The sequence below is a fragment of the Cricetulus griseus genome, chromosome 5 (assembly GCF_003668045.3).
Source record: "Cricetulus griseus strain 17A/GY chromosome 5, alternate assembly CriGri-PICRH-1.0, whole genome shotgun sequence".
Lineage (NCBI taxonomy): Eukaryota > Metazoa > Chordata > Mammalia > Rodentia > Cricetidae > Cricetulus > Cricetulus griseus.
Window position 1 is genome coordinate 182,182,513 of NC_048598.1, and position 23,129 is coordinate 182,205,641.

The 23,129-nt window shown below is 44.7% G+C and overlaps 1 protein-coding gene across 3 annotated transcripts in view; it reads left to right on the forward strand.

Annotated features, from left to right (window-relative positions):
- Window positions 1-23,129, forward strand: part of Ppp1r13b (protein phosphatase 1 regulatory subunit 13B) — a 70,304-nt gene that overhangs the window by 42,820 nt on the left and 4,355 nt on the right. For all 3 annotated transcript variants that reach the window (XM_035445317.1, XM_027416695.2, XM_035445318.1), the window contains 8 exons: window positions 8,211-8,312; window positions 9,834-10,008; window positions 11,001-11,197; window positions 15,335-15,475; window positions 16,436-16,616; window positions 20,056-20,222; window positions 20,456-20,957; window positions 21,868-22,631. In XM_035445317.1, coding sequence (XP_035301208.1) covers window positions 8,211-8,312; window positions 9,834-10,008; window positions 11,001-11,197; window positions 15,335-15,475; window positions 16,436-16,616; window positions 20,056-20,222; window positions 20,456-20,957; window positions 21,868-22,631 — 2,229 coding nt within the window. The remainder of the gene's footprint in view (window positions 1-8,210; window positions 8,313-9,833; window positions 10,009-11,000; window positions 11,198-15,334; window positions 15,476-16,435; window positions 16,617-20,055; window positions 20,223-20,455; window positions 20,958-21,867; window positions 22,632-23,129) is intronic.

Below are 23,129 nucleotides of genomic sequence, written 5' to 3' on the forward strand. Positions count from 1 at the left end.
TGTGCTCCTGGACCTACTTTGTGTTGTGTGTTATATGAGGTCAGAAATTTCTGCTTTCAGTTAGTGGCATCTGGGATTGAATGAAACTTGGAATAAATAAACTTCCACTTATAAGTGAGGCTGTGCACATTTATTTTGGTTTTGTCAAACTCACTGATTCTGAGGATTAGTATATTTTATAATTTATATATTATATAATTTTATATTATTATAATTTTATTTATAATTATAATATTTTTATATTTATAATTCTAGGAAGTTCTCTGGGTATTTTATCTTCCTCTTTTTTTTGGGTCTTGATTGGATACCTGTTTTGTGTTGTGTTCTGCATCCTTTGATGAGGGTCATCTTTCAGCTGATGAATTTGGTTTCATTCATATCTGTTTGGTTGCTTAGTACATACAAGGCTGTCTTAATAATTAAGAAAAAAGGAGACAAAGTCTTGGAAGAAATACTTGAGAATCATATGCTTGATGAATAATTTATATAGAGAGTATATAAAGAACTCTGAAAACTGAGTAAGAAAACAAGGGGCTGGAGAGATGGCTCAGTGGTTAAGGGCACTGACTGCTCTTCCAGAGGTCCAAAACAAGGGGCTGGAGAGATGGCTCAGTGGTTAAGGGCACTGACTGCTCTTCCAGAGGTCCTGAATTCAGTTCCCAGCACCCATATGGCAGCTCACAGTTGTCTGTAACTCCAGCTCCAGGGCATCTGATACCCTCACACAGACATACATGGAAACAAAACACCATTGAACATGAAATAAAATAAATTATATATTTTAAAAAAGAAAAAACCCATGTTTTCTTTTGTATTTAAATTTTTCATACACTATTTTGATCATGTTTTCCTCTTCCTCCAACTCCTCCTAGATCCTACCCACTTAGTTTTGCGTTCTCTCTTAGAACAAAACACCCCACAAAACAAACAAACAAAAAACAGTAAGACCAGAAATCTCAAAGTGAAATGAAAAACAAAACAAAAAAGCACATAGCATTCATTTTGTATTTGCCAGCTGCTACTGGGCAGAGCCTGCCCTGGAGTATTGTCAATAAACCCAGTGAGACTCCATTGGAAAAAACTGATTTTCCCTTTGCTACTAGTGCTTACCAATTGTAGATAGCTCCTTGGTTTGTGGGAAATAACCCTATTTTTAGAAATTGGACATGCTTCACCAAAGGAGATACATGAATTCCCTGTTAAGTACGTGGAATTGTGTTCAGTATCATCAGTGTTCAGAATACACACTAAAATCATTGGAACACCTGTTGCTAAGAGATTGCTGCAGAGACGGCTGCTCTGAAAAGCCTTGTTCCCTGTTTCTGTTGTGTCCTCACTACCACCCTCGCTGCATGATGCTGCCTCCTCTTCCTCTTCTTTCTCCCCTCCGCCTGCCTTCCCCCACGGTGGGCAATTTCTCTCTGCATTGGATCACCGGTGTGCCCCCCCCCAGTGCCCCCCCTCATGTCAGATGCAGCTGTGGACAGGAGCTCCAAGATCCACCACCAAGGACTTGAAGGAGAAGGAGGAAGTTGTGGAGGAGGCAGAGAATGGAAGAGACGAACCTGCCAGTGGGATGCTAATGAGGAAAGTGAGGAGCAGGAGGCTGACAAGGTAGATGAGGAAGAGAAAGCAGGTGGGGGGAAAGGATGGAGACGAAGATGAAAGGCTGAGGCTCCCACGGGCAAGCGGGTGGCTGAAGATGGTGAGGACGATGATGCTGACACCAAGCAGCAGAAGGCGGATGGGCATGACTAGACAGCAGAAAGGAAAGGCTAAACTTAAGGCCACCGGGACCTCTTCACCCTCCCATCTCAGAATTTAAACGTGGTCACCTTTGAGCAGAGGAGCAGGCCCCACCCACCCACAGGGGGAGTGTCACTCACAGATGACATGTGCTGTCCACCACCCCACGAAAACCACACCATGAATTTGCAGAAGAACCAAAACTTCCAAGGCCCTGCATTTTTTCTTAAAAACACTTTAAAAGGAAAATTTGTTTGTATTTTTTATTTACATGTTTGTATTTTATTTACATTTTATATTTTTGTACATATTGTTAAGGGTCAGCCATTTTCAATTGATAACAGGTGACCAAACCAGCCTTCAGAGCGCTCTCTGTCCTATTTCTGACCTTACTTGTGGTGTGACCATGTTCATTATAATCTCAGAGGAGAAAAAAAAAAAAAACTTGTAAAAAACCAAGAACATAAATAATCTTATTCCAAGCATTCCAGTGGTTAAAAGGGCCAACATAGATAAAAGATTTCTCTTTTTTTTTTTTGTCTGTAAAGTCGCTGTTTGTTTATTTTTTTAGTTTGGCCTGTTTGATATGTGTGTGAAACAATGTCCAACAATAAACCAGAATTTTATTTTTCTGAGTTGTTCTTTTATAAAAAAAAAAAATGATATACTTCTGTCAGGGAGAGGAGAGGCAGAAACTCTGAGACGCTGCTAGGTAGGAGTGTAAACTCTATAATGTGCAAAGCAGTTTAGCAGCTTGGAACTGAAATGTCAATCTGCCATATAAACAATGCCAGAGAAAGAAGCAAATCTTTTGTAGACTTGTGTGTGAATGGCTACAGCAGCTGCCAGAGAGCCATATCCAAGATGGGCAAAGCCTGGAGGCAGATGGTAGCCATGGTGTTCTTTCATTGCCCAAGGTTCTGCCTTCTGTTGATTGCTCTCTTTGCTCAGTGAAGCTTTTAAGAATGGCAGAACACACATACACATAAAATAAATTAATAGAATTTTAAATGTTTTATCTTGCATTTAGATGGTTACCGTGAGTATAGCACAGGGTGTTCTGTCAGCCATGCTCTTGGAAACAGTCAAGCAATCACTCTGGTAATTTGCTTATGGTTCTCATTAGAATCTACATGTGCTGTTTTTTTGTTTGTTTGTTTGTTTTTTGCTTTTTTTTGAGGTCTCTCTATGTAGCTCTGGCTGTCCAGAATTCATTATGTAGCCCTGGGTAGCTTGAGACTCAGACATCTGCCTGCTGGGATTAAAGGTGTATGTCACTATGCCTGGCTTCTTGTGCGCTCGCTCGCTCTCTCTCTCTCTCTCTCTCTCTCTCTCTCTCTCTCTCTCTCTGTCTCTCTCTCTCTCTCCCTCTCTCTGAGTGTGTGTGTGTGTGTAATTCTGTATCTGAGTGCTTTGCATGCATACATGCCTGTGTGCCTGGTGCCCATGGGTGCCAGAGGAGGGCATCAGATCCTCTGGAGTTAAGACAGTTGTGAGCCATCATGTGGGTGTTGGGAACTGAATCCAGGTCTTTAAAGAACAAGTGCTCCCAACTTCTGAGCTATCTCTTCAGTCCCTTGTTTATTTCTTTTTTATTTTGAGCTATCCATACAGAAAGATGTATAAAATATGCAGTTTAAAAAAAGATACTCAGAATTATTTTTGGTTTTGGTGTTTTGGGGTTTTGTTGTTTTTGTTTGTTTTGACAGTATTTCTCTGCATTGCTTTGGAGCCTATCCTGGAACTCGATCTGTAGACCAGGCTGGCCTCGAACTCACAGAGATCTGCCTGCCTCTGCCTCCCGAGTGCTGGGATTAAAGTTGTGCACCACCACCACCTCATTTTTGTTTTTTGTTTGTTTTGTTTTGTTTTGTTTTGAGTTACTCAGAATTTTATCTTGGAAGAAATTTCATGAAGGAAGTCAACCTACCCTGTAAGAACAATAGTAGGACTTTGATAACCATGTGACTTTTATATGTGATCTTTAAAATACCATGTATGCCTCTAGTGAAATATTAAAAGCGCTGTGCTACCAAAAAAAAAAAAAAAAGTTACTCAGAGGCTCTTGGGGTTGCCAGTCAGGATTAGAATTTCTTGCTTTATTCTTTTAAAGCCAGTCCTATGTCGTTTGCTTTAGCATTACAGACATTAAGCAAGATGCTTGGTGAAGGTAAATTTTAAACTTCTGTTCAGATGTCACACGTTGTTTTTAGAGACAGAATTATAAACAAATCATAGTTCTGTAAAAAATGCAGCAAATGTAGAACAAGGTATCAAAATTAGCTGTGGTTCAGTTGACTGCAGCAGAGGCATCATTAGAGATCAGCAGAGGGAGCAACCAGAGATGGGGAACGAAGTGCAGGTGCACCAAGAGCTTGCCACTCTGAAAGCTTAGATCAGATCTCTTTTTGAGACAGCTGTCTGTTGTCTAGGGGTCTTGATTGGGTTTTTCTTCTCTGCAGTTGAAGATTAAAAAGTAGGAAAAGTCCCAAATGCAACAGGGTAATGGCAGGGGCGGCAGCAGGTCTCAGACACAGCCTACAGCAAGAGCTGAGGAAACACACACACAGCCAGGCACAGGGAAAGAAAGCCGAGGGGGACGTGGGAAGCTGAAGCCCAGGCTCTCCTTGAGGCCAGGGGTTTAAGGGTCTCCGAAGGAGGCCTTCCTTTCTCAGCTTAGGGTTGGTTGGTCAGTTTGAACCAGACAGGGAGGCTGGTAGATCCACAGCTTTGGGGTAAAGATGTAGGACCAGACAACAGGCAGAGGCTACAGGAAGCTCACTATTTTATTGTCTAAGCCTGGCCCTCTCCTTGTAGAGTAGAGCAGAAGCACTGAAGACCCACACTGCCAAAGGCCACTCGGAATTGCCCAGCTTGAAGGAACAATTGGTTTGAGTAAACTGATGCATTTTTCCTGCCTGAAATAATATTAGAATTTCACCTTTCTCCCCCCTCCTCTCCCATTATCTCCCACGCCTCTCTCTCTGTATCTCTTTCTTTCTTTAAATGGGACTTGTGAATGTAGCAAGATGATGCTTTGGGGACCTGTGTTAGTTACTTTTCTGTAGCCATGGAAGAATGCCCTGGCAAAAAAAACAACTTAATAGGAGAAAAAGTTTCTTTTTGGGTCGAGTTCATCATTATGGGGAAGGCATGTGGTGGGAACAGGAGGCTGGCTGGTTAGATTCATCTACACACAGGAAGCAGAGAGAAAACAGGAAGTGGGATCAAGCTATAAAACCTCAAAGCCAGTATAGTACTTCTTCCAGCAAGGTTCTGCCTCCTAAAGTTCCGTAACACCCCCAAGCAGCACCACAACCTGGGAACCAAGTGTTGAGACACAGAAGCCTATGGAGACATTCCTCATTGCAGTCAGTCACACAGGACAACGGGGCCATGTGGGGGCTGGAGTGGAGCTGAGGTCACCAGGTCAGCACAAATGTGCACTGCTCTGCTTTTTAGACAAGGTCTTCTTCCCACATCCCCTCTCTCTGTGGCGCTTAGCATCAAATCCCTGGCCTTGTGCATGCAAAACAAGCTTTCTACCAACTGAGCTATTCCTGGTCCCAGAAACAGGCTCTTGATCTAATTTTCCCTCCCCACCTCTGTCTCTTTTTGGGGGGGTTCAAAACAGGGTTTCTCTGTATAGTCCTGACTACCCTGGAACTCACTCTAGATCAGGTTGATCTAACTCACAAAGATCCAGCTTCTATATATTTTTTTTTAGATAAGGTCTTGCTTAGATAGCCTTAGCTGGCCTAGAACTCTGTGTAGCAGCTCACAGAGATCTGCCTGCCTCTGACTCCTGAGTGCTGGGATTAAAGGCTTGTGGCACCACTACCTGGTCAGAAACAGGATTTTAATAGCCCAAGCTAGACTTGAACGGATTCTGATCTTCCTGTCTTGGCTTCCCAAGCATGCGCACCATCAGGTTTCACATAGCAACACCTTTTTTTTTTTCCAATTTGTTTTGTTTTGAGAAAAGATCTCACAGTGTAGCCCTGACTAGCCTAAAAATCACTATGTAGACCAAGCCTTAAACCCACATCGATCCACCTTCAAGTGTTTGCACGAGCGCACACCAACACACGCGCGCGCGCGCGCACACACACACACACACACACACACACACACACACACACACCTAAACTTAGCACCTCCCAAGTGCTGAAGTTAAAGGTGTGAGACACCATGTCTAGCTTTGCCCGTTCTTGTCTTTCCATTGACTCACTTCCTTTTTCCATCTGGTCTCCCTTTTACTGTGATGTTTGTTTTGATGATCCAGTGAGTTTAATTAGATTTGCTCACATGATCACTAATGAGTTAATTCAGGAACATGGGCATTTACCAGTGGCTCCTGAGTCAGCCAACATTAACTGTCAGCAACTCTTCAGGAAGGCATGTAGTCTGGTGAACCCTTTCCATCCGTGACAGGATGCTGACAGGCCCAATTGTATGCAGTTCCCCTGTAAGTAATCACAGATGCTGTGAGACCGGAACACAGCAGCATATCACGCCCCCAGTCAGTGGTCTGTACACTCTTCCCAACCCTCCAGCCCTTACAGTCGTTATTCTTCTTCCAGGATATTCCCTGAGCCTTGAGAGGGGTAATAAAGATAGTCCATTATGGCCAAGCATTCGATTGTCACTATTCTCTACATTTGGGCCAGTTACAAGTCTCCATGGTCACCACTTACCACTGGGAAAGGAAGCTTCTGTAACTGAAACTGATAGCACTGATCTCTGGGCAGCCTGATGGTCACAGCATGCGCATTTAGCAAGACCAGTCTTAGCTTACCTCCTGGGCCTATCATCTCTAGTCATGGGCTTTTGACCAAGCTTAAAATACCAGGCATAAACTCCCTCCACAGAGCAGGCCTCAACTTCTGTCAGAAAGCAGTTGGTGACCCTGCTTATCTGACTTAGAGAGCAAAGGTACCTACTGCCGAACCCGAGGACCTGCATTCAGTCTACAGGATGGAAGGAGATCTGCCTCTAAATCATCCTCTGACTGCCACCATGTCATGTGTATTGACTAATTAATGCAAATACCTAACTTTTAAAAGAGGCAGGCTCCACATTGTTCTTTCAGGGTCTTTAGATAAAAGAATAATCTTCAGATAAGAATGTTGAACAAGTCTTGGTTTGTGTTTCCCTGGAGTTTAGAGTATGCTCAGGTAACCCTAGGAGTTGAGGAAGAGGCAGAGCTGGTGGTATGAGGGCTTCAGCTGGAGAGATGTACAGCAGTTAAGACCCAGATTCAATGCCAGCACCCACATGGGGGCTTGCGGCTGTGTCTGTAACTCTTCTTGCCTCTGTGAGCACCGGCTGTGACTGGGATGCACAGACATACATGCAGGCAAAATGTCCTTATACATACAATTAAATCCAGAAGGTAGGAAAATAAGGGTGCCAGACCTTAGGGGATCCTGAGTGTATGTGTAAAGGTAGGAGGAATACGGAGTGGGGATGTGAGGGGTGCCGTTACAATACAGCCTTCCGGTTAGAACTGAAGGGTTCAGAGGCAGAGAAGCCCATAGCATGGGACTCTCAAGCTGTTCTGAGCTTCCAAGCTGTTCTGAGCTTCCTCCTCTAGCTTGTCCCCCCGAGTCGTCGTGCCCCCCCACACACACACACATAGACACAATAAGTACATCACGCACATGATGGGGCTCACTGAGCCACACTCCGTGTGAACAGTTAAAAGCACAGGCTGTGTGCTTCTGCTTGGTGTCTCATCTGCGAGACTTGTATGGGAAGAGTCCATGGCCAGGTGTCTGTCACACTCTCTAGTATTTCTTTTTACGCAGCATTTTCTGTCGGGTAATAGGTGGGCCACACAGAGGGTTTTTAATGAACATTTGCATTTTAGATTCTATTTGTATTTCTCTTCTAGAGCAGGTGACAATGGAATGTTTTTTCTTGATTGTCACCTGCATATTTACTTTCTTGGTTGTTTGTCCTTAAATATTAGGCAACCCCATTTGATCAAATATACCTGTTAAATCCCTATTGAAAACAGAATAATTTCATTTATGCACATCTGCAAATGGTCACATAATGTTGAGTTCTTTATTAAATATACTATCTGATATTTATGCATTAGAAAAATACTTAGAAAAATTATACCTGTTACTTACCTTTAATAAAAGTGATCACCAGATAGAAGTTCTTGTAAAGAAAGAACTAAGTTTTATTCTTCTAACTCCTAGGGAACCTATGTGAAATTGAGCTTCATATGAATTCTTTTTCTCTGTGCAGCTTTGGAGCCTATCCTGGCACTTGCTTTGTAGACCAGGCTGGCCTCGAATTCACAGAGATCCACCTGCCTCTGCCTCCCGAGTGAGTGCTGGGATTAAAGGCGTGCGCCACCAACGCCTGGCGCTTCATATGAATTCTGGCAGTAGAGAAAGGTAATATGCAGAGCTAAATACAGACCGATGAGTGCTTTTTGTTCTCTTTAGGTTGGAAATCCACGAGTTGAACTCACCCTCTCAGAACTTCAAGATATGGCAGCCAGGCAACAGCAGCAAATTGAAAATCAACAGCAAATGTTGGTTGCTAAGGTAATTTCATAAGAAACATCATTCACAGTGTGTATTTTTTCAGCTGACCTTTCGGATTGAGGTTCCCTTCGTGGGTGGTCAGATGGGGCTGTGCTAGGAAAGTGCTGAGCAGTGGTTATGATGCGTTGTGCATCAAAGCAGAACCTTTGGTCCTCGGTACACATGCCCATCACAGAGTAGGAAATGGCTGTTCCTAACCAAATGGCAGACAGATGTGGAAAGAAAAGATATTTCCCATTGTTTGTTCCAGGTTCCCTAGGTGTGACCTTTGCCGTGTAGTTGTTTTACTATCCTAGAGAAGACAGGAAGTCTGACGAAAACTCAGGTGGGGCCCTGGAAGAGTGACGGCCAGTTAACATTAAGTGTGTTAGGGTTACTACAGCGTGGGGGAATGGTTAGGATTCCTCATACACACAAGTCCTGCGTTTGTAGGTAAACCCCCATAAAGTAGGTTTGGGAATTTTCTAAACCATGGTTTAGTTATGCTTGATGATCAACTAGAAAAGAACAGGGCCACTACCCATCCCTTAATGGGTTATTCGTGTGTGAATGTCTTAAAGTGTGCTGCATCCACTTTCAAGAGAGCCTCTGAACAGCCCAGCTTGGGTTGTCGTCCTCTTTTGTGATGTTTCTTTACTTGTGTGTGTTTAGATGTATATGTGTGGGTGGCATGTGTGCCGTGGCACAGGGTGGGGCAGAGGACAAGTTCTTGGAGTTGGTTCTCTCCTCCTACCATGTGGATCCCAGGAGATGAGCTCAGGTTCAGGCTTGGTGGCAAGTGCCTTTACCCATCTGGCTACCCTGATTGTCCTCTCTGTAGAGAGAGTGACTCAGTCACAAAGTGACCAGTCTTGTATTTTTCATTTGTTGTATGTAGTTCACTGTTCTGACTGCTTATATGTAAAAGAGAATTCATTGAACTTGTCTAGAAAACTGGTCTCATTAGGCCAACAAGATGGCTCATCCTGATGCCTGAGTTCCATTCCTGGGATTCATGTGGTGGAAGAAAAGAAAATTCCTGCAGGTTACCCTCTGACCTTCACACGCACACCATAGCACACTTATACTCATATTAAAAACAAACTTGTCTCGAAGCTTGTTGTACCTCAAGGATAAACAGTATTGTAGAGCTGGAGAGATGACTCAGCAGGAAGAAACTATTGTTACTTTTCCAGAGGACCCAAGTTCAGTTCCCAGTACCTGTATCAGACAGCTTACAAGGGCCTCCAGCTCCAGGAGATCTAACACACACACACACACACACACACACACACACACACCACACACACCACACCACACCACACCACACACAGACACAGCACACACACACACACACACACACACACACACCACACCACACCACACCACACCACACCGAGAGAGAGAGAGAGAGAGAGTAATGAAGAAGAAACTTTGTGGATATTTTTCACAATGTAAATCACAAATTATTATCCAACCTAAACTATTTGATCATGAATTTGTGTACCTTTGCAAAGTTTAGATTTTTTTGTTCTTCATTAGGAACAGCGGTTACACTTTCTAAAGCAGCAGGAGCGTCGCCAGCAGCAGTCTATCTCTGAAAATGAAAAGCTTCAGAAATTGAAAGAACGAGTTGAAGCCCAGGAAAACAAGCTGAAGAAGATCCGTGCCATGAGAGGACAAGTTGACTACAGCAAAATTATGAACGGCAATCTGTGTATGTGCCTGCAACCCATGTGCCCACACACCCAGGCACAAATCCACATGGCAGTTTGCATGTTCTAACAATTTACTCTCACCTGAAGTAAAGAGGATGGAATTAATTGGGTCAACTGACTTTTTAAAAATCATATAAATTCTCTGCAAAAAAAAAACCTCATGAAGTCTGAATAAGATTGTGTTCTAGTATGGTATTGTTTGAAATTAATTTCCTGTTTTAAATAGGAATTTTATTGTGCATTTTATAGGGCACAATATAATAATTTGAAGAATGTGTATTGTTTAATCAGGACATTCACATTTCTTTCTCCTTACATTTTACAAAAATGTAAAAAATTTTTGATAAGTGTATGGTGATTTTTGCATATTTATGACATGTAGTTTGTTTTAAAATAGTTCTGGCCCCTTCTGCTATGTTGGTGACATCAGCCCTTTAGACTGGTGTCAGGCTGCTCCAGGGACTATAATGAGTAGCCAATGGTCAGTTAAATCACCAGGTGCTTCTTGTACTTCTGTGTGAGTTCTGGTGTTTTGTTCTGTTCATTGGTTGGGTTTTTGTCAGTTTAGCGAATGCCTATTTAATGTTATAATGGGTAAGACTTTCACAACAAAGCTTTTATTTTGCTCTCTGAGATTCTGAAGTACCTTGGCCAAACTAGCTTTTCTATTAATTCCCTAAAGAATACTAATTAACTAATACAAGCATAATTATTGACTTTGTGAATAGTCACATCATGGATTTTGAAATCTGTTGATGTATTCTGAAGCTGGGTAAGCTAGAACACTGGCCTGGTAAATATGAGACTTGGGGTTTCTCCAACCGTAGCTTCTGGAAGGAAAAAATCTGTTTGGGTTATTCATACACTATCTTTTTTATTGTTTGCATATACTTCAATCTAAGGCTGGCATTATATAACACCAGAATTATATATAGAAATGAAGACAGAGTATGTCCCTTAAATGACCATTTTCCTTTTTTGGTAATTACAGCAGCTGAGATAGAAAGGTTCAGTGCCATGTTCCAGGAAAAGAAGCAGGAAGTTCAGACTGCAATCTTACGAGTTGATCAGCTCAGTCAGCAACTAGAAGACTTAAAGAAGGGAAAACTGAATGGGTTCCAGTCATACAATGGCAGGTTGACAGGACCAGCAGCGGTGGAGTTAAAACGACTATACCAAGAGCTACAGGTAATTGTCTGAGTCTGGGGCCTCGGCCTTACTTAGTGGGGACAAAACATTCAGATTTCAGTGTCTGGCTTGGAGAGATGGCTCAGAGCTCTTGTACAGGAGACCCGAATTCAGTTTCCAGCACCACATGGCTGTTCACAGATATCTGTAACCCTACTTGCAGAGGATCTGATGGCCTCTTCTGTTCTGCAGGCATTGCACACACATGATGCACATACATAAAAACAAAAACACTCATATACATTACCTAAAAAAATTTCCACTTCTCAAAAGCGGCCTGACATTCAGCAGGTTTTGTGATTTTTTTATTTTTTTTATTTTTTTATTTTTTTTAGCACTTGCTATAACAGGTACAGGGTCCTTTCCTGAGGACATTGCACTACAGACAAGACCTGAGCCACTGTCGGTGTCACCCTCATTACCTTACCAGTCCGTTACATTCTTAAGCAGCTGTTAAGTGTGTATGATTTTAAAGGCTATTTTTGGTGAGATATGTTGTGAGGCTGTTTTGGTGAGGGAGATTTGGGGCTGTATGTTAAGTGTTTAATGTGTTTTGCCTCCTGTCTTGTTTACATGCACAAATAGAAATGCATGAGTGTGCAAGCAGTGTGCTAGGGTTACAGCTTATGAGGAGTTTACCAAGATAATTGCCTCGTCTTCTACAAGAGATACATCTGCTTCATTTTTTTAAAAAGTATCAGCTACAGGGGATGGTGAAATTGCTCAGGGTTAAGAGCGCTTGCTGCTCTTCCAGAAGAGCATTTTGATTCCAGTACCCAGGTCAGGTGACTCACAGCGGCCTATAGTTCCAGCTCCAGGGAGCCAACACCTCCTCTTTTGGCATGGGCAGGAACCCACACACACATGGCATAAACTTGCACAGACACATACATACATAAATAAATAATAATAAAATAAATATTGGTTATAGCCCCCCCCCCCCCCCCCGTGAAGTGAGTGAGTGCTGTGGTTTAAATTTAGAGCTATCTTTGTAATCTTCCTGTTGCTTCTTCCATAGTTAAAATTCCTCATTTGGTGGTCTGGGGTTTGCCTCCTGGATTCTGAGGGCTGCTGCAGGAACTGCTTCCCAGGATTCTAGACTTGGCCTTATAGAGCACTGTTGGCCCTTGTCCTGTATGTGCTTTGAAGACGATGATTAGTTGAAGATGTGTATCCCGTCTTTGTTCCATAAGCACTCTGTTGAACATGAACTCAAGACCAACCTGTGTACATAGCAAGATCCTGTCTCCCAAAAAAAAAAAACAAAATAAGCTGGGCGCTGGTGGTGCATGCCTTTAATCCCAGCACTAGGGAAGCAGAGGCAGATGCAGGTGGTCTGCAGAGCGAGTCCAAAGCCACAGAGAAACCCTGTCTTGGATTAAAAAAACAAAAACAAAAAACCCTACAAAAACCAGCCAACCCTGGGATGTTGGTCAGTGGTAGAGTTCTTGCCTACCATTATTTATAAACTCCTGGGTTTAACACCTCCCACCCCCTCACCAAAACTCAAACAAAAGCTGCTTGTGTGCTGGACCTTGCTTCAAGGTGACAGGACATCTGTGCAAACACACCCACACTCAGCTGCATTTTCCTTGCTCCCTCCTTTCCCTTCTTTCTTTCATCTCCCTGGAAATGAGCTTTTGACACCTCCCTCCCTCCCTCCTCCCTCCCTCCCTTCCCTCCCTCCCTCCCTTCCTGTTTTGTTTGTTTTATTTTCTTTTGTTTTTTGTTTTTGTTATTTGAGACAGGTTTTCTTTGTGTAGTCCTGGCTGTTCTGAAACTCACTCTGTAGAGCAGGCTGGCCTGGAACTCAGAGATTCTCTTCTTCCTCTTTAATACTAGGACTAAAGGTGTGCACCACCATACCCAGCTAAAACTTTGACTTTTTAACTAATATAAATATATTTTTTGACTTTAGAAATTGTTCTACTTTATTAAAATAAAAGGCAAACATCCTATCCATAAATTCTGTTTTCTAAAACAACTTCAATGGGGTTGTCTTGTTGAGAAAACACATTAATATTAAAAGACAAAGAGTCTTACACTTCTAGGTCACTGCCAGGTTGTAGGGAGCTTGCTCTGCCAGAAATCAAAACCTAGAATTGAGTATTCTCCAAAGCAGAAATAACAAATTGTGATTTCAAGTAACTCTCTGCTCTAACATGCACAGCTGCCTATCAGAACAACTGACCTAAGTCAGAACTGCCCAGCAAGAAACAGAAAAGATAAGTCAAGACATCGGAGATTGTGGTATAAACTATTAGTTCCTTGCTGTCCTTCCTACACTCTTGTAGTTGGTGTTTTTACTCTTTGCTCACACACACACACACACACACACAATTTATTACTTTAGAATGTCTGGCCTTAGCTTGGCTTATTCTAGCCAGCTTTTCTAACTTAAATTATCTCATCTACCTTTTGCCCCTGGACTTTTATCTTTATTATTCTATATCTCTTTCTTTCCTTCTTGCCCTGTGGCTAGTTGTGCTGCTGGGTGGCTGGCCCCTGGTGTCCTGTCCTCCTTTCTGGATCCTCTTGTTCTCCTATTTATTCTCTCTGCCTACCAGTCTCCCCGCAACCCCATCCTTTTTCCTGCCTAGATACTAACTGTTCATCTCTTTATTAGACCAGTCAGGTGTTTTAGACAGGCACAGTAACACAGTTTCACAGTGTTAAACAAATGCAACATAAAAGACTGCAACACATTTGCATTAAACAAATGTTCCACAGCCTAAATGAATGTAGCACTTTTTTTGGGGGGGAGGGGGTTCTGAGACAGGGTTTCTCTATTGTTTTGGAGCCTGTCCTGGAACTCACTCTGTAGACCAGGGTGACCTTGAACTCACCCCCTGCCTCTCAAGTGCTGGGATTAAAGGCGTGCGCCACCAACACCCGGCAAATGAAACACATCTTAAATAACATTCCACAACATTCTATAATCCTATAAAGGGTCTACATTACTATAGCAAAAATATTTATCACTAGCCATGAATTTTGGAATCAGTTACTATCTATTTGTAACATAGGGCTATCATGTTACATGGCCTGGCCATCACATGTCCACAGTCCATTTCTGCATTTACAAATAGAACTTTCATGATCTGCATAAGTACACTTGTCAGTGAAGACATGACACTGAGATGCACCCTAACACCCAGGATCTGGTGTTTGGCAGACAGCACTGTAAGAGAAGTATTGTAGTCATTTTTATTTGAGTGACTTTATATAACAAAATCAATCCAGAGGAGACTTTGAAATGTACATTCAGAAATGGTTACAGACATTTGTTTGTAGAAACTGGGTTTCGTATGCTCCAAGTGGGCCTTGAACTCGGTATGCACATATCCAAGGGTAGCCTCAAATTCCAGAGCTCCCTGATTGCACCTCCCAAGTACTAGGGTTGTAGCTTATTTATTATCAGTCTAACTTGGTATTTCCATTTGATCTCAAAACTCTTCATGCATTAGCGATTTTATCACATGACTCTTCTGCTAGTTCACAGATCTAGTTCTAAGTTTTTGAAAAGCAAATGAGTTGTCTGCTAGGAGCTCTTGTGTCTTTTTTTTTTTTTTTTTGAGTCTCTCACTGTGTAGCCCTTGCTGGCCTGGCCTGGAACTCAAAGATGCACCTGCCTCTGCCTCCTGAGAGCTGGGGTTAAAGATGTGTGCCAGCCTACACAGTTACTGTGAGATCTTAGCCAACTGCTTTTTAGAATGCTTTAGTCCACTTTGTGGGGATTACACTTCTTAAAAGTGTTGTCGTTTGGATTTATGGAATCTTAACACTTACAGCTGTGTAGATGACCATCGTGCTGTGGCCAGAGCAGACTGGCCCTGAAGAGACATAATGCTTCTTTTTGGTTTTTTGAGACAGGGTTTCTCTGTGTAGCTTTGGAGCCTGTCCTGGCACTCGCTGTGGAGACCAGGCTGGCCTTGAACTCACAGAGATCTGCCTGCCTCTGCCTCCAGAGTGCTGGGATTAAAGGCGTGCACCACCACCACCACCACCACCACCACCACCTGGCTTGAGACATAATGCTTCTTGATTCACATGTGGAGCTCCTGTGGGACTTTGCCTACTAGACACCTGACAGGGTGTATTTAATGCAGCTGTTAAGTTATATTCTCTACTTTGCAGATTCGTAACCAGCTTAACCAGGAACAGAATTCCAAGCTCCAGCAGCAGAAGGAGCTCTTGAACAAGCGCAACATGGAGGTGGCCATGATGGATAAGCGGATCAGCGAGCTGCGTGAGCGCCTTTATGGCAAGAAAATCCAGGCATGTGAAAGAGTGGGCGACTGTGAGCTAAATCGCTCGCTATTAGTGTTTTATCTGCAAGTTGCCAGTTGTTGCTGCACTGCTGGTGTGTGCTGAATCCCAGTACTTAGGATATGGAAGCAGGAGATTTGGAAATTAGGGGCCAGCCTGGGCTACACAGGGGGAGTGTGTCTCAACAACAAAATGTTGAACAAAATGCTTTAGAGTTGTATTTTCAAAAATCCTTGCTATTCTAAATTTCACAGATAGAAAATACTATGAACAAAAACTGAAATAGTGCAGGAATATCCACAGGGAATATGGCAGTCTTTCCCCTATTCTCCAGAGCTCACTTAATTCAAACACAAAGGTAAAGAAAAGCGTAGGATTTCCAGTGGAAAGGGGATTACGTTAGTGTAGTCAGTCTGCGCCTTGCCTGAAGTCACTATCTCATTCCTTCAATATCTAACACTGTGCCATGGTTCAGGGTCTGCCTGTCCTTCACCACCCTCCTTGTCATGTGGCCTCCCAGTGTGAGTGGGAACCAGCACTACCCCTTGCGTCTGACTGGAGGCCCCATCCAACCTCTCTACCCCATCGGAATTTTGGGCCGATGTCTTCCCTGCCTGGATTCCCACACACATGCTTAGACAGTTTGGTGACAGAGATGCCCTCTTGTCAGCCTCAGTCGCCCTGAATGATGCTCTGAGGAGGCAGGTGTGGGTGTCATGGACTTTGCCCAGCTGAGGTGGGTTTGGAGGTTGGTGGAAGACGAGAACTGGATTTCAACAATCTGTTTCTCATAGAGAGTTTAAAGGTCAGTAATAGTTTCAGATGGTGTTTTTATCTCAAGATTAACAATACAGAGACCATGATGGACAAGATTCTGTGTGCTTATTTATATAGAGTAGTGAAGAGAGTTCTGACAGTCTCTCACTGAACTTAGTATTTAATCTTGACTCTGATTCATCCTCATTGCAGCTGAACCGTGTGAATGGCACATCATCACCACAGTCACCCCTGAGCACATCTGGTCGGGTCGCTGCTGTGGGTCCTTATATCCAGGTTCCCAGTACTGGGGGATTTCCTCTTCCCGGGGACCCCGTAAAGCCCCAGTCTCTCAGCATCGCCTCAAGTGCTGCCCATGGAAGATCCAAATCTGGTAAGTTGCCCCAGTCCTCTCCTCTGGGAAGAGAGTGGTGTGGAGGTGGCTGGCAGCCCCTGCCTCTATATTTAACCCAGGTTCTGCCCCCCCCCCACAGGTTTCTGGTCTCTACAAAAACAATGGCCCTAAAACAAGAACAAATTATCTTTACTGATCTGAAGGTCTCCACCGTGCTCCTCAAACTACAAATAATAAATTAGCAGGGCGCATATAGCATAGGCTTCTTTATCCCTGAGAACTATGACTCTGGGGTCTGAAGCTAGTTAAGAGCTGCCTTCCTATAGACAGTGCTATAGCCGTTCCATCTTCATCAGTCAGAAAATCCTCAAACTTGGGTTAGGTATGGGTTTGGCTCAAAGCCGTGGATTGGTTCCTCATGGAGCATGAGGTCAGGGCCAGGAGAGGAAAAGAAAAAATAATAATAATAATAATCCATAAATGCTTTGTTTGGTCTTTTTGGTTGACCACTGTGATGGCTCAGGCCTCCAGCACTATGCTCTGAGTGTATACACTGCATGTTGTTCACAGGCATGGGGGCTCTTATGTGGAGAGTGTGATTGTTTTTAAACCAGTAGAAGGGTGGTGACATGCTCCTGTGATCCCAGTATTCAGAAGGCAGAGGTGAAAAGATGGCTCCAAGTTCAAGGCCATCCTAGGCTGCACTAGGAGACCCTGTCTAAAAAAATCAAGGTTTCACGCTGAAGAGATGGCTCAGAGGTTAACAGCACTGGCTGCTCTTCCAGAGTCCTGAGTTCAGTTCCCAGCAACCACATGGTGTCTCACAGCCATCTGTAATGAGATCTGGTTCCTTCTTCTGGCCTACAGGGATACATGCAGGCAGAATACTGTATACATAATAAATAAGTAAATCCTTAAAAATAAAATCAGGGTTTCCTTACAATAAGACTTTATGACTAGGGTTGGCCTGTATACACAGAATCAAGAATCTGTATCGCATAGTAAATGTGCATATTAAATTTGTGAAAATATTGTTCTCCTGATTAAAGCCCATGTTTTGAGTCACCCCCCCCCAAGAATTAGTAGCTAGTTTATGGTAGTCTTTTGTGCTGCTTGCTTGCCTTTTTTGGGGGGCGGGGCGGATTGTGTTTGAGACAGGGTCTCACTGTGTAGCATAGCCTTGGCCGGCCTGGAACTCACTATGTAGAACAGCTGGCCTTGAGCTCACAGACTCTGCTTTGCTGGGAAAAATTCATCACACCAGGCATTTTTGCTTTCTGTTGCTTGGCACCTACTACGCACGGTAGTATCTGCCATTCTGGCTCCTTCTGACTGTAGCCAAGGGGGCTTCCCCCACCTTCATGGGCCAGAACCCCACTCAGATGGGTTCTGTGTTCAGGTAAGAGGTGTGTGAGTCTTGTACCCTGCTAAGTGTGTATGAATGTTTCAGTGGCGAAAGAGCTGTGTCCTCTTCTGCCCCACTCCCTACTTCAGTGTCGTGTAGCCTCATAAGGTGACTAGAAAATGCCTTTAACCTCAGTCTCTCCATTGTAGCTGAAAGCAGCTTGCACGGGTTTCCTGTGTGAAGCCAAGCTGGGCTCAGGACCTCAGCTGTGGAGCTAGGATGAGAAAGTCTCCTTAGGGGGACTCTGGTCCCTGGTTTGCTACCCTGGTTCTGTGTTACACAGATGGCTACAGTAGATGTAGAGCGATCAGCACATGGACAGTATCAGACCTGGACGTCGGGCCTGAGTGCAGCTCCTCACAGCACTTTGCAAGCCTGCTTGTAAACTGTATGTCATCTGATAGCCTTATCGGGGCACTTTTGATCTAGAACACAGACTGAATCAACAATCAGTTGTTTTTCCAAACTGACAAAGGACTGCTAACCGCCCCTGTACTTAGAAGCAATGCTGTGCCGATAATAAATACACCTGTCCCTTCTAATCCAGTTGTGGATTGTCATCCACAGTCAAGGTCGGGCACCAAGTGACAGTTGCTGGCATAGAAAGGGTTATATTATGGATGTGTGTGACAGGAGAATTAAGAGGAACTGCTGGGTGGAGTGGACAGAAGGAATTAAAGTTCTAGGCCAGGCTGGACACGTAATGAAATCTTATCTCAGAAAAAAAAGATTGAAGGAGATTTTCTGAGTTGCTTCTGAGACTTGTTTCTCATCATAATTGAAGGTCATTGGCTTTGTAATACAAAGCACTAAGTGGCTACCTGTGGTATTTACCTTGTCCTGAAGAAAATCTTTGTTTCTTGGCCTTCTCATGGCTGCTTCCCATAAAACTTCCCGTTGCTGTGGGATTTCTGAGGCTATTGGGCAGCCTCATATAATCCCATGACCCTGAGAGCAGAAAAAACACTCTCAGCCACCTACTACACCGTGGGCCTCTAACTGGCCTTGCTTTCCTAGTAAGTTTCTGAGTTTTTACCTGGGTGCCTCTGGTGAGTTTCAAACAGCACTACTCTAGTCACCCACCAAAAGGGAGTGAAAGGTCACATACTTGTCAGAAAGATGCTGACAGACTGCAGCAAAGTGATAGTTTGTGTTAGGGTTTGAAATGTCTCACCAGTGCTGGGCTAGCCCTGCCTTGGAGCTCTGAGACTTAGCACTGTAGTCACAGAATGGTGCAAACCAGCCAGAGAATGCAGAGCCACTGGTCCCCCAGGTCCTGCAGAGCATCCCAGAGCAGCTTACACTTAGGACTTGCAGCAGTTATGACAGATGAACCTCTTTGCTGCTGTTCATTTCTCCCCACCCCCACACCTGGCTAATTCCTGCCCACACCTGGCTGCTGTGGGATTAGAAGCCGGCAGCCAAAGCGCCCACACCTGTGCCTGTCAAAAGAGCAGAGGCCTAAGTCAGGGCATACAGCTGACTCACAGATTCAGGCCACTCGTATGCACCCCTTTTCAGTTTGGAAAATGCTCTATAATAAACATCTCTTCTGAATTTCCTGGAAGCTTGGGGTTGATGATATGCTTCCTAATCATTGCAACAAAATATTAGCTGCTGCTCCTGCTGCGGCCCAATCAAAGAATTTGAACTGGTCTCTTGTGGTCACAGATTGTTTTAGAAGGAAATAATCCCTCACATTAAAGGAGAAATTTTATTCTAATAACAGAAATCATACAAATCAAATTTGTTATGAAGTGAAATGATAAGTCTTTTCATGTTGCTGTATGTGGCTGTGTGTATAAGCAGTGCCTGATAGGTAAGTGCTGCTGTGTTCTGTTCTGTGGATGTATTCCAGGGTGAGGCAGCCCTTGCTGCAGTGTTGGTGAGTGGTGGCCACAGTGGCCAGATGAGAGCCAAGATCACGCCTTGGGCTTATGCAAATTAATTAAATTGTGGGCTTTTCAGCAAATTAATAAGCATGCGGGTATTGGTTGATTGGTTGGGTAATGGACGTCCCAGTGCTGAGCTCATTTCATCATCCTTTCCCTTAAATCCTATGCCCTTCTCAAGCTAATGATGGAAACTGGCCAACATTAAAGCAGAACCCTGCTTCAGCAAAGTCAACTCAGATGGCTGGTGGAGACTGGAAGGACTCAGGCATGGAGGGGGCCCTAAAGCAAGGTGCCATCTCAAGCCAGCCTTTGCCCTTGTCAGCGCTAGGAGCTACAGAAAAGCTGGTAGGTCATCTGGCTTTAATCTGCCCCAGTGAGTTTTCCTGCTCGAGGTCAGCTCTGTTACTGTCCACCGGACCAGCCACTGGGTCTTAGGGGCCCAGTGCAGACCGATGATGAGCCTGATAGTGTGTCTTTTGGCCTTCTGAAGGCTTATAAACCCTACTGTGTGCTGCTGTAAATGGAAATGTGCTTAACCTTCCAAAGAGTAACTTCATGTTTTCTTCTTATGAATTTAGGGCGTCGAGATTGGCAAAGGGCCACCTCCCATCCCTGGTGTAGGCAAGCCACTGCCCCCAAGTTATGGGACATATCCAAGTCCTGTGCCCCTGGGCCCAGGATCAACAAGTTCCCTGGAGAGGAGGAAAGAAGGCAGCTTGCCCAGACCTGGTGCAGGCCCACCAAGTCGGCAGAAACCCGCCCCACTGCCCCCAGCAAGCAGCGCTCCCCAGCCTGGCTCCTCGCAACAGATTCAGCAGAGAATCTCAGTGCCACCAAGTCCCACATATCCACCAGCAGGGCCGCCTGCCTTTCCAGCTGGAGATGGGAAAACTGAGCTTCCACTGACAGTGGCCATTAGGCCTTTTCTGGCTGATAAGGGGTCAAGGCCACAGTCTCCCAGGAAGGGACCTCAGACAGTAAATTCAAGTTCTATATACTCCATGTACCTCCAGCAAGCCACACCACCTAAGAATTACCAGCCACCAGTGCATGGCGCCTTAAATAAGTCAGTTAAAGCAGGTATGCTGGCTGTATACTCTCTGAAGTGAAGGAAGTTATCCCTTAATTAGGGTTCTTACATAAAGTACAGGGTGTCAGTTGGGGATGGAAATAAGGAGGCAAAATACAGAGTAATTTTGAAGGCAAATTATACTCTCTGACTTTCTGCCTGGGTATCTGCCTATCACTTAGTAGTAAATCCAGAAGGATAAGACTTCTGGATTTTCATTTTTCTCCTGCTTCAGGGTAACTTCTGCTGTTAGTTATCCAGTGATTAGGGGATGGACCTGCTGGCCACCACTAAATCAGCATCCTGGGCATGGGCAGTGTGAGGAGCTTCCAGCAGGGACAGCCTGGAGTGGATGACTGAACAGGGACCTTCTAGGAGGGCAAGTAGGAAGATTGAGCTCCGTGAAGTATGCAAAGCTGTGCTCTAAGAGTTTCCCCACCTAGCTGGAGGGTTCTATGGGCCAGGTCAGGGCTGCAGCATCCAAACTTGTAGTTTGATCCCTGGGTGTGTTTAGCCATCACCTGCCAAGGACCTCCCAAGTAGTGTGATATGTGGGCACGGTTCTGGCCATGGGAGAAGTTTTTGAGCCACAGGTCAGATATGTCCTGCTCCAAAGAGGTATGTATATTCATGTTGCCTGAGTCAGACCCAGGCTCAGATGCAGATTTAGTGGATTTGGTGTTTTTTCCTTGGCCAGATTAGGTCAGTAACCTTTTCTTTTTAAAGAGCCTAGTCTTGGAACCAAATATAAAACCCAATTTGAAGGGAGTGAGTGGTGGGTCTTGGAAAAGGTTTCTTGAGGATTCAAAAACCAGAACCCACCAACAATAGTAGCTTAAATGTCATCAAGTCAGTGCCAAGGGAGGAGATGCTGTCATAGCAGCCAGGATGAAATTGTTCTGTCCTCTGTTTCTCCTCCAGTGTATGGTAAGCCTGTTCTACCGTCAGGGTCAGCATCTCCATCACCTTTGCCATTTCTTCATGGGTCACTGGGCCCAGGCACGACACAGCCTCAGCCTCCTTCAGAGTGCGCTGAGAAAGAGCCAGAACAGGAAGGCCCTCCTGTACCTGGAGAAGGCAGTACTGTGGAAAGCCTGCCTCGGCCACTCAGTCCCACCAAACTCACACCCATTGTGCACTCGCCACTTCGTTATCAGAGTGATGCGGACCTGGAAGCTCTGCGCAGGAAGCTGGCCAATGCACCCCGACCCCTGAAGAAGCGCAGCTCTATCACAGAGCCAGAGGGCCCTGGGGGGCCCAACATCCAGAAGTTGCTATATCAACGCTTTAACACCCTGGCTGGTGGCATGGAGGGTACCCCTTTCTACCAGCCCAGCCCTTCACAGGACTTTGTTGGCACTTTAGCAGATGTGGACAATGGAAATACCAATGCCAATGGCAACTTAGATGAGGCTCTCCCTCCCCGGCCCACAGCCCCGGTTCCTGATGAGCTTGCCCCATCCTCAGATGCCAATGATAATGAGTTACCTTCCCCTGAGCCAGAGCTCATTTGCCCCCAAACGACTCATCAAACTGCTGAGCCTGCTGAGGACAACAACAACAATGTGGCCCCAGTACCCTCCACAGAGCAGATCCCAAGTCCTGTGGCTGAGGCTCCCTCGGAGGAAGAACAAGTCCCTCCAGCTCCACTTTCCCCCGTCGTCCATCCTCCAGCAACATCTGCGGTGGGTATCCTTGCTAGACCACAGCCAGGCATGCCCTTGCATGCAGAACTAATGTGGGGACAGGATAATCAGATGATCACAGACCAACAGTCCCTGGTAAACTCAAAGTTGGCATTGACACCAGAATAACAGACAGATGGAGAAGTAATGAGCCTCCATGAGGAGGTCAGTATTGACAGAGCACAGAGGGTTTGAGATCATCTCAGGGAGTCCACACAAGGCTTTTTTTTTTTTTTTTTTTCTTTTCTGAAACAGGGTTTCTCTATGTAGCTTTGTAGACCAGGCTGGCCTTGAACTCAACAGAGATCCACCTGCCTCTGCCTCCCCCATGCTGAGAATCATAGCTGTGTGCCACCACTGCCCAGCCCACACAAGGCTTTCTTAATGGGATCTGTAGAGATGAGCTGACTCCTTGGGCAGACTTCTGGTTCAACATTGCAGCTATCACTGTCTCCCACTAATCTTCCTAGGAGTAGCCAGCAGCCCCACCTGGCCATT